This window comes from Schistocerca nitens, chromosome 10, assembly GCF_023898315.1.
Source record: "Schistocerca nitens isolate TAMUIC-IGC-003100 chromosome 10, iqSchNite1.1, whole genome shotgun sequence".
In the NCBI taxonomy this organism is placed as follows: Eukaryota; Metazoa; Arthropoda; class Insecta; order Orthoptera; family Acrididae; genus Schistocerca; species Schistocerca nitens.
In genome coordinates, this window is record NC_064623.1 from 12,437,159 (window position 1) to 12,448,866 (window position 11,708).

At 39.7% G+C, this 11,708-nt stretch overlaps 1 protein-coding gene across 4 annotated transcripts in view; it reads left to right on the forward strand.

Annotated features, from left to right (window-relative positions):
- Nucleotides 1–5,279, forward strand: part of LOC126210095 (uncharacterized) — a 69,897-nt gene extending 64,618 nt beyond the window's left edge. For all 4 annotated transcript variants that reach the window (XM_049939229.1, XM_049939227.1, XM_049939230.1 and 1 more), the window contains exon 7: nt 4,265–5,279. In XM_049939229.1, coding sequence (XP_049795186.1) covers nt 4,265–4,340 — 76 coding nt within the window. In that variant the 3' untranslated portion in view covers nt 4,341–5,279. The remainder of the gene's footprint in view (nt 1–4,264) is intronic.
- Nucleotides 5,280–11,708: the final 6,429 nt, after the last annotated feature.

Genomic DNA, 11,708 nt, shown 5'->3' on the forward strand with positions numbered 1-11,708 from the left:
CATTAAAATTTTCTTTGATGAAATAGGGGCCTATAATTCTGTCCTCCAGAATCTCACACCAGTCACCGACCACAGTTTTTGGTGTGCAGCCAACATCGATTTTCAATTGCCCAATAATGCATGTTACGCAGATTAACATTTCCACGGTTCGCGAATGTAGCCTTGTCAATGAATAAAATCAAATTAATGTGTCATCCCTCTGAATCTGAAATTGAGCCGATCGGCAGAATTCAATGGGATGCATATAATCTGTACCAGTTAATTCTTGGTGGAGACTGATATGGTAAGGATGATATTTATGGCAATGCAGAACATGAACAAAATTACTCTGGCTCATGCCAGATTTCCTTGTGATTTGAAGTGAACTAACACAAGGACCTTGACCCACAGTGACAAGAGTACCAGTTTCCATTTCCTCGTTAGTAACTTTCCTTTGTCAGATTTGTTCACGATTCATTAAAGATCTAGTTCTCAATTTATCATTTTTATACACATATTTAAATGTACAATGCATATGGTGAGTACATTGAGGATATATTTCAGTGTATGTCTCTAGCCCTCACTGAATTTTGTTGGCGTTCTCCATAAGTGAGAAGTATATCGACTTGTTCTTCGAAGAAATACAGCATTCACATTCGTTTGATTCGACGATAGTCTTACCATTCCTATTAGTGACGTATTGCGAAACTGTCGAATGATGTTTACATGTCAGTGGCACGTTAGATAGATATGCTGTATTCGGTGGATATTTACTATTTGCACGGTATACGAGAGAGAATTATCAGAGCGTGTGCTTCGATAAGTGCTGAAGTGATAAGCAATACCACTCAGTCCGTGATAAGATTGCAGCACTGCATTGATACCAATGGTCATCACTTCGAACACCTTCTGTAAATGAATGTTCGCGCCACCTTTTTTACCTTCGTTGACCTTCAAGGACCTTACTGCTAAACATCATTGGATAGCTGGTATCAGAAAATAAGTACCAAACTATAATATCCCTTGACATTTGTCCCACAACCTTTTCAGCTACTATCATCCTTTTGTAGTTACTCTTAAGTGGCAATAGTTAGTGACTCACTGTGTATTGTGTAGGTTGAGTGGACGGTGGATTACTGCTGTCGGAGGGGTGGCAAGGATAGTGGGCAGGACTCTTCTCATTTCAGAGCACGATCAGAGGTAATCGTAATCCTGTCAGAGAATGTGATTTCAGCTGCTCCAGTCCTGGACAGTACTAAGTCACAAGGGGTCCTCTGTGGCTGGGTGGTGGGACTTTGGGAGCTGGTGGGGGACTGGAGAGATAAGGTACACGAGATTTGTTTGTGTACAAGGCCTCAGTGAGATCCTCGGTGTATTCAGAGAGGGACCACTTTTCACTACAGATGTGACGGCTATGGGTGGCCAGGCTGTATGGAAGGGACTTCTTGGTGTGAAATTGGTGGCAGCTGTTGAAGTGGAGGCATTACTGGTGGCTGATAGGTTTGATATGGACAGAGGTACTGATGTAGCCATTTTTGAGGTGGAGGTCAACATCTAGGAAGGTGGCTTGTTGGGTTGAGTTGGACCAGGTGAAGCAAATGTGGAGGTGTTGGTGTTCTGGAGTAATGTTGGTAGGTTTTTCCTCACCCTCAGTCCAGACCATAAAGATATCAGTGAACATGAACCATGTAACGTGCTTGGGATTCTGGGTGTTTAGGAAGGATTCCTCTAGATGGCCAGCGAACAGCTTGGCATAGGCAAGTGCCCATAGTCTTGCCCCAGATTTGTGTGTAGGTAATGCCTTCAAAGGAGAGAAATAATTCTGGGAGAGGATATATTTGGTCATGGCAATTAGGAAGGAGGTTGTAGGTTTGGAACCTGTCTGGTGTTGGGAAAGGTAGTGTTGAATAGCAGTAAGGCCATGGGTGTTAGGGATGTTAGTGTAAAGGGAGGTGGCATTAATAGTGACAGCAGGGCACCCTGTGGTAAAAGGACAAGAACGGTGGAGAGTCAGTGGAGAAAATGGTTGGTATCTTTTATATATAGGAGGGTAGATTGCGGGTAATAGGCTGAAGGTGCTGGTCTACAAGAGCACAGATTCTTTCAGTGGGGGCACAGCAACTGTCAGCAGGTAGGATTATATGGTCGGAATCAGTTTTAGGTGGTGGATTGCGGTTCATTCTGCCAATGCGAGGTTAGTTTGCATATTGAAGAATTTGGAGAATGACAGTGAGCCAAGGTCGAGGTTAAGAAATTCAAGAAAGTTAGCAAAAGGTGATTTGGGGTGCAGTGAGGGTGAATCCTGTTTGGATGGAGGTGTAATCAGTCAGGCAGGGTTGAACAGTGGTCTTCAGTTGAGTCTGAAGGTAGGTTTGGTGGCAAAAAAGTGTCTCCACTGCAGGGACTGGGAGAAGGAGAGGTGGTCTTTAACAAGTCCTTCATATCTGAACTTGGGAGTGGGGCAAAAGGTGAGGCCTTTGGAAAGGACTGATACTCCAGAGGGACTAAGGTTTTTGGAGGAAAGGTTCAGGTCTGTTTAGATTCTGGATTCTGTATATGGTAGGAGGGATTTTTGAGGGAGAGGTCTGTGAGGCAGGGTTTGTGAGCTATGATGGGATGTGGGGAAGGTTTGAAGTGGTTGTAGAGGTGGTGGATAGTGGAAGCCCAAGTTGGGAGTTGGAAGTGAACAGGAAGGAGAGTTTTTGAGGTGATATTGTGCATGTTGGTCTACAACCTGGAGGGTAAGGGTTTGTGTGTAATATGGAATTCAGGAATTTGGGATAGCAGAATTTCGTGTATGAAGAGAAAGTACTGCAAGGAGGTTTGAGTGTTACCAATATGGTTTTGCAAGAGCATCTTGGCGAGGGTTGAGTGTTCCGCCAGTCCCACATTCGCTCATAGATGACAAACCCTGACTCACAGACTTACTACATGTGTCACCTGCAAACTGTCTCCCAACACCATACAGAAACAAGAACCTAAATATATCTGAAACACAATTGTGAACCTTTTCTTCAAAAGCCTTAGTCTGTCAGAAGTATCAATCCCTTCCAAAGGCCTCACCTTTTGCCCCACTCCCAAATTTAATCGTGTAGGGTTACAGGACTAGAGTAGGTGGTGGTGGTGGTGGTGAATGGACACAGGCAGACAGTGTTTGTTGGTAATGAGGATCACCCTGTGGCTAAACGTGCCTTGGTGCACGGCCAGCACATCTTGGCACAGTGTTACACCGTCCGGTTATCTGGATACTTCCCACTGATACCAACCTATCAGAGCTCCAGAGATGGGAACTTGAACTTCAATATATCCTCTCTTCCTGTTACCCACTTGGCCTAAACCTCCGCTAATTTCAAGTTGCCGCCCCTCGTACATCACTTGTCACTCAGCAACATCTTTGCCTCTGTACTACCGCCTCGACTGACATCTCTGCCTAAACTCTTTGCCTTTACAATGTCTGTATATGTGCAGATGGATTTTGTGTGTGTGTGTGTGTGTGTGTGTGTGTGTGTGTGTGTGTGTGTGTGTGTGTGTGTGTGTGTGTGTACGCACGCACTCACACAAGAGTGTATACCTGTCCCTTTTTCCCCCTAAGGTAAGTCTTTCCACTTCCGGGATTGGAATGACTCCTTACCCTCTCCCTTAAAACCCACATCCTTTCGTCTTTCCCTCTCCTTCCCTCTTTCCTGACGAAGCAACCTTGGGTTGTGAAAGCTTGAAATTTGTGTGTGTGTTTGTGTGTTTTTTTAATTGTGTCCTATCAACATACCAACGCTTTCGTTTGGTAAGTAACAGCATCTTTATTTTTAGTTATATTTTTCCCATGTGGAATGTTTCCCTCTATTATATTCATATCACTCACTAATCAGTTATATGAAAATTGCAATCTTAGAATCTGATCCTCCATCCTGGATAAACTGATATGGAATTCTGTGAACTCTCATTGCATTATAAATGTGGTATATGGCCCAGAACAACTTGGGATTGGAAAATATATGTGTGTTTTGCTCTCTGCCTCTGAATCAGGAGAAATGTATGCAGCATTTAAATTTCTGCTTTGTCACTTGTTGGGACTGTGATCCAACTGGTTGGAAAATCCAGTCTTTTATACACAATAATTTAAATTCAAAGACTTTTTCAATAATTGGGAGAGGGGCGGGGGGGGGGGGGGGGGGGAATTGCATTAGGAAAGAGTTCCCAAGAATGTTTAAGCTACACTGTTCAGACAGATATGTTAAATGATAGTGTTTGGAGAATGTCACTTAGTAATGTGTATCTTAATTTCCAGATTATCGGGATTTACTGCTGACAGTGAAGACATGGAAATGTGTATAAAACAGCTGGATGCCATGCACAGGAAATGAAAATACATATATTCTTCCTAATGTAAGACTGAGTAAAGTTGAAGTGCAGTAGTTTTATGAACAAAGCTGCGTTTGTCAGACTGTGTACATAGTATGGTCATAATTATTATGACTGACTGCCAAGTTTTGTGGTATTTGTAGCAAGCCCTTGTACAGATATGTTTGTAAAATTGGTGTGTAGTAAATGCTGACTGAATGAACCATAGCACTGGTTTTGTTCTTTTGTGATTAATCTTTTTAGCATATGCAATATGCTTAAGTCTCATTTAATGTCAATAGTAGTTTAGACAGTTTAGTGTTGACCAAGGATAATATTACTCGTGGTTCTTGTATCTGTTTTTATTTGAAACAGTGGAAATACTTCCCGTTTTGTATCGAAGTTGTTGGTGAAATCGGTTGTAAAAATGTCAATGTTTGAAACTGCCAGTGACAGTATGCCTGGAATCACAGCATATTAAAGCCACATCAAGAATACAGTTTGCTCTGACCCTTAAATAATAATTTTGTTTTAAACTCCCTTTCTATGTATGTGTATAATACAGGTTAGTCACTGGTTAAAGTGTCTTCGCACGGCAATTTTTATAATGTGGTATTTTTCTGGATTGTAGAATAGTTGCAATTGTATTTAGTATTGCTCTTAAGATTTTTGCATATGTATCGTGTAGCTAGATGTTTTATATGGATTTTTTGCATAATGCATAAGCATTTTCTTACTCCTGACATGGCAATCGGAAAATTTAGCATTTTTTATTGGTTTTTGTGCCTATTTTTGCCATACGTTTAATAGAATCCTTTTTAAATATGGATTGAATTTCTTAGTGTGTTGTTGGCAGTTGGGATAATTGATGTTTGTTTTGTATTTGTTTTCATTGCTGTTTACAGTTAAATCAAATGTATCCAAATTTCGTATGTGTTCACTTAAAATGGAAATTGTAGTCGGATAAGTGGTTGTAAAGAATTATTATTTATATTATTTGTGTTTCTAGTTTTATGTATTTTATGTTCAGTTAATAAAGTTATAAATTAAAATATTTTTGGCTATTACAGAATTTCTCACTACATAAAATACCAAAATGTTAAGTATCTTGTCTTCAGCAGGGTACTTTAATGTGAGACCACAATTGCCAATTTGACCTAATGGTCATTTGCAAGTGTTAGATTTCATGCCTATTCAAAAATAAAAAAAGAAAACTTGCATATCTAAACTGTGCAGTTATAGCAATAAGTATACAAGAATGTTAATTTTTGACATTTGTGTGGGTAAGAAATATTCACTGCTTTACCACAGGCAATGGAAACTTGCACCTGCATCCCATCATCATGGCCCTCGGAGCCCAGTAACAACAAATGAAATTTGATTTTCTACTGGAGCTATTTAGTGTGAAATGACTCTTACAAGCATAAATGTAATTATCCAGATCTTAGCTCAGAAGCTTACAAAAACGAAAAGAATACTGCCCCACAAATATTGGGGCATCAAGCCCTTGTGTTGATGACTGAGGACTAAGTGTCTTCAGAGTAAATGGAGTAAAACTATGTTATGATTATTTTGGAGCTACATTTCTATATGTGAGATAACACGGCAAGCTTGTTTCAAGTTACAAGCAACACAGATATTTTACAACTGGAGACTTCTTTCACTGTAGTATGCTTATTGCGCTCATAAAAGCACAATTTCTGTATTTGTGTGGAATTCGGTCTGCAATTTACAAGGCAGAGGCAGTTCTGATGCACTTGATAATGGATGCGAAAGAAAAATTGTGACTCTTTCATAGGGTTTGCCGACCTTCACAAGTGTCTTATAGAAGAAAGTGGCAAGTAATGAGAAGCAGAAATGAGGTTAGTGACAAGCTTATAACGGGGGGCTGTAAGGTAAATGGAAATGAAGCAGATTGGCTACTTTCGAAGCAGAATACTGTATAAATGAACTGGACGATATAAGAAGCAACTATCACAGGCAAAGAGGGTATTCTTGACAAAGTATTGAACATGAGCTTTAATTTGAGGAAGAAATTTTTGAAATGTAACTTTGGTGCACAGCATTTTACAAAAGTGAGTTTTGGATTGTGGGAAAACTGATAAAAAAGTGAATCAAAGTATGACATGTGCAACTAGTACTGTAAAAGGAATTTGAAAAACAGGTGCACTGACAATATGAGAATCAGTGAGGACAGGAACATGACCATTGTGTTTTGTGATGACACACTCGAATAAGCACATAACTGTGTTATTGTTCTTGAAGTTCCGTGACTCTGTGATGTTTCCTTGACATAATTTGGCCAACTGAAGAACCTGATGGTCTAGAGAAATCTATTCTGACAATGACAACAGAGGCAGTCATAGAAAGTTTGAGACTGACAAATCTTAGGTGGCAAGAGCACTGTGAAGCATTTATTTGGGAGAGGAATGTGTGAAAAATGTAGACAAGGAGACGCAGGATGACAGGATGAGGGTTAAGACATAGAGGAATAAAGTCTGTTACTACACAGAGCTGTATAGGGTAAAAACTGTAGGGGAATCCAGAAACTGGAAGTAACCAACAACAATGTGGGATGTTGGATTGGCAAGTGCTAATAAAGGGGTGAAGAGGTTGGCACAGGAGAAAGACTATTCATGATGAGCCTAATGAAATGAATCTAGACTGATGACAGAAATAGGAAAATGCAATACCCTGAAGGTACCTCAGGAAGTGAGGCTCTTTTCTGAACATTTCTACTTTTTATTTTTTTATTAATAATTCCGGATTCTGAGAGGTCACAGGTGCTGTAAATATAACTTTTCCTGTACATAATATTGTTGACCAAAATTTGTACTACTGTGAAGATAAACATCATTCACTGATTTTCACCAATCTGAACAACATTGTATTTATGTGAGATTTTCTTTGAATGAAGAGTTGCTTTAAGTCTCTGGAGGAACAAATTTTCTATTTCCACTTCATTGTAACCTTTACTCTGTGTCTGGAGAAAAAAAAAACTAATACGAAAATCAAAATATCTTTATAATATTGACTATTGTGCAGCAAGATGAACCTTAAGTGCTAACTGTATAAAAATCACAGACTGGAAATCAGATTTGACATTAGATGAGAAACTGAACTATATTCATGACTCAGCTCTACTGTATAACACTAAACTTGGATCCATGAAAGCCGATAAAGATTTGATCTTAGATAGTATGAACATGCTTGGCAAAATGACTAAAATCGATTGATAGAATTATTGCACTTCGACAGCAGATATCTTACTTCGTAGAGACACAGTATTTACTATTGAAGATGTCTTGCTATAACTGTGGGAGCAAGCAAACAGAAAAAGGAGCAATCATCAAACTTCTCTTAATATGAGAGAGATTTGCTAGTGGGAAGTGTGTAGAGCTAGTATGAAGATATAACTGAGTGCAAAAAATAGATATGTCACTGTGGCCAACAAGTTAAAGGAATGGAGAGAAGTTGTTGACTTTCTCTCTTATGAGCAGCTCTGCAAGTTGTTCGTAAGTCTGCTTTATACAGATCACCAACCACTAATTGAAAGGTTCCTGTGGCGTAAAATCTAAGGTTTGCAGTAAAACACACATTGCAGTCAGTGGCTGCTTTCTTTTGATCGATTTTATCAGATAGTCTGAGCCTTAGTTCCACCTGCTCTACAGTACTTTTCTCCAAATTAAATCTCGGCTTAAATGACTTATTTAACTCAGAGTGGGATCACCATTTCATGGAATGCGCGAGGTGGTCATAGGGTCTCCTCGTCCTCGCCCTCGCCCACGCCCTCGCCCTCCTCGCCCTCGCCCCCGACCGTACTTACAAAGTTTCAAGAACCAGTAAGAAATGATCATTCTCAGACAGGGCTTCACTGCAAATGCGCTCTATGAGCAGTCGGTGAGCACAGGCCTGCAAGCAGTGAGTACTGTATCAGGGAATAGAGTAGATAGTTGGGTGGAGACTTGTGTAAATGAGGAAATAGATGCTGAGGGAAATACTTGGAGAAATCTAGACTGCCCTTATATTCCATGTCGCATTTCAGGTAATTGCTTCAACTTGGGATCAGCACAAATCGGTTACTAGAAGTCTTTTTTTCATTTTTCTCTTTAGTTGTGATACAGATCCTGATATTTTTCTCCAAAAGGTTGATGCTCCACCAGTAGACACACAAACTAATAAATTCCATGACAAACCTAAATTTTCTGCACTTCCTTTGATGTCGCTAAGACTGCCGTATCCAGCTGTGTGCCTGTGATTCCCACACCTTTGTAGAGTGCTAAACAATATACAACAAACTTTTTAGAAACATTTTGCAAGCTGGCTCCGAATGTCATCCACCGTAATCTTTAAGGAACACACGATTGACACATTTGATAATAACAGCAATGTGTGACATTGTAGTACCCAAAGTAGACATAAATGTTCAGCTGCAGCTACCAAGCATACTTTTATTAAATCACCTTTTGTGGAAGGGCACAAAGACTTTGCTACAAGTAGCGCAATTTTGTAGCTCACCCGAACAGTACACTCACTAGATTTTTTTTCCTTTCCTTCTCTTCAGGGAGCTTTCTTTTAGGTTTCAAAACCTCATGTACACATTGCCATTCACATTTTCCATTTCTGTATTCTTTGACATAGTGAGACATGTAGTATGTTTGTAAATTGAACTTTGTGAAAGTATTCAGTGTTTTATGGTGTTTTAGTGTAAAATGATAAGACTCCTTGCTCTGCAGTTTGAAGTGCAAAGACATTGTCGGTGTTACACGATGTCAGCCCGCCGTTGCTGACACTGCTCCCAGAACCGACCCTTCCCTGTTTCACAGTTGGCACTTCTCCTGTGTTGTCACGATCTCACAGTGCACGCGCACTTTCCTCCTTCCCCACCACACCACAATGCTCGCAAGCAGGATCCCGAGTGGGCACGCCCGCAATCGCGACTTGTTAAGCCCTGCTGTAGGAATTACTGTGACCCCCTTTGAAACACTCTCGCAGGGATCGCGTGGACAAAATTAGATTAATTATAGCGTGCACAGAGGCATTTGAATGTTGTTCCTGCACTCCACATGTGAATGGAATGGGAAGCACCTCTAACAAGTGGTACAATGGGTAGCAACCTCTGCTACGCATCTCACAGTGGAGATGTAGATGTATTAGTTCCAAAAGCTAGGCAGAGCGTTTCTTTTACTGTTATATTTTTGTACCGGTGATACTAAACATTTCGTCTCCCGAAGGTAGTTCTGGCAAGTGATACTGTCCCGTAATGTATTATTTTCTTGACTGAATTTTCTTTCCGTACAATTAAAAGTATTTATTTAACAATTTTGAAACTGTTTATTTTTTTACCACGATGCTAACAGTTCACATACAAAACCGATCGAACTGGTGCTGCTCGAACGAATGAAACTGAGAGAGTAAATGCACTTTGTCCTAGTTCCTGAAGATGAAGATGTCTGGTGGTTGTGGGAGAAGTGTATGAGGCCTGCAAGATAACTGCCTTTAACTTCATGTGAGCCAGCTTACCGGCACCTGCGTTGGTGAGCACTGTGTGTTAGTTTCCACTGCCCATTGTAATGAATCTCGACTCCTCAGAACTTCCGTACTTCCACTGAAGTGTTCGACTCCATACAGATTTCACCTTAACTTGAGTTAATTTTTATACTTAAATTATATAGTCCACACCAAAAGATAATTTTGCATATATTTGATCACCAAAACGTTGTTTTCTGATAATATAATTTTATTTTTTATATTGATCCATTTAGTAACATCGGTCTTGAACCGTGAAAATTAGTAATCACAATTGTTAACTTAAATGAGCCAAAAACCAATTTACAGTGAAACTAATATTGTTACGCTTTAGTTTCCACGTAAACAAAATTACTGGTTTCATTTTTAATTTTTCCAATTTTATTATCGATAATTCAATCGACAATTATGCAAAGACAGGAAGCTGATAGTTTTTATGTTGTCAAAAATTGCATCCTCTGTTATTAGTTATTAAGCACATAAATCTTTTTATAGGTGTAAATAGGAAACATTATGTAAATTACACCTGACAGTAATTTCAATTAAGACAGCCATAATAAAATTCATTTGAACTACATCTTATTCTAGAAGAATCTGGAAGCAAAGTACTTAATACTGACAGAAATTTTAAGCCCCAAATGTATCATAATAGTTGTAGTTGTCAATATCCGTCAATGTAACTATCGAGTTCTTTGTGTTGTGTTGAAATGTTGCACAATGAATTTTCTTAACATGTGGTGTTGTAGAAAGTGTCAAGAATTTATGAATAAATACTGATGATATTAAAAAGCAACAATATTCCATAAACTTTTACTGAAACAAAAAATATTGGACCTATAAATTGGAAAGTATAAACAGGAACCGACACCCTAGACAATGAGACAGCCATAGGAAGATAAGTAACATTTATCAGCTAATATAATGTCTCTGCCTTTATGAAATTGTTTAAATGTTGACAGTATTAGAATAGTTAGTTCACCATAGGACATTTACTTTCTGTGCATCTACAAACATTGTGATATTAAGGGTTACGTAACATTGTACCGTGGAAACTGAGCTTTACTGTACAAGTGCAAAGAGGTGACTTCAGGAGTTTCAAGGAGAGCGGGCATCCACATGGAATGTTGTAAATAAAGCAGAAGGTTTCAAAGCAAATATCCTCATTATACTCCAGTACAGAGCATAAAACTGAGTAGCCATCACATCTCAGAACACACACTGGCCTGTCAGACGGTGGTGGTACGTGTCGCTCAACAGTAGGACGATGCCGAGAATACTGGGAGAGGAAAATATGTGCCGAGGTGAGGGCCAGAGCCAGAGACGAGTCCAACTTCTGTTCGACACTCTGGCCGGGTCTCACAACTGACACGTGATTTTCCTCCCGTGGACCCATCGGTCACTCTGGTGGCGTGTGTGGAATAGTCATTGGCAGTTCACCAGAATAAGCTACTTTATACTGAGACGGTGATTCTGTGTGGCTCGTAGACCACGAGAGATGGTATGAGGATACTGAAGGTGAAAACTTAAGTAGAAAAACATCTTTAAATTAACAATAAGAATTCCCAGTGCCTTGCAGAATGGCGAGGAGACCTGCACATTACACTTGCTGCAGTGGCTAGAATGGAAAATGGGGATGAAGGGTGGTGGTGGCAGTGGCAGCACTTTGCTCTTTAGGGCCTCAGGTCAAAATCTCCACAAATTAGTATATTACATGTTTAGTGTAATGCAAGTTGCAAGAAGTGAGATGTATCCAGGTAACTGAGAACAATAGAATTTTATTATTGACACGGAGAACACATCACAACGTTAAGGCCGAAGAACGCAACTGATCTGATAAGACCTGGATTACTCGATAACAGTTA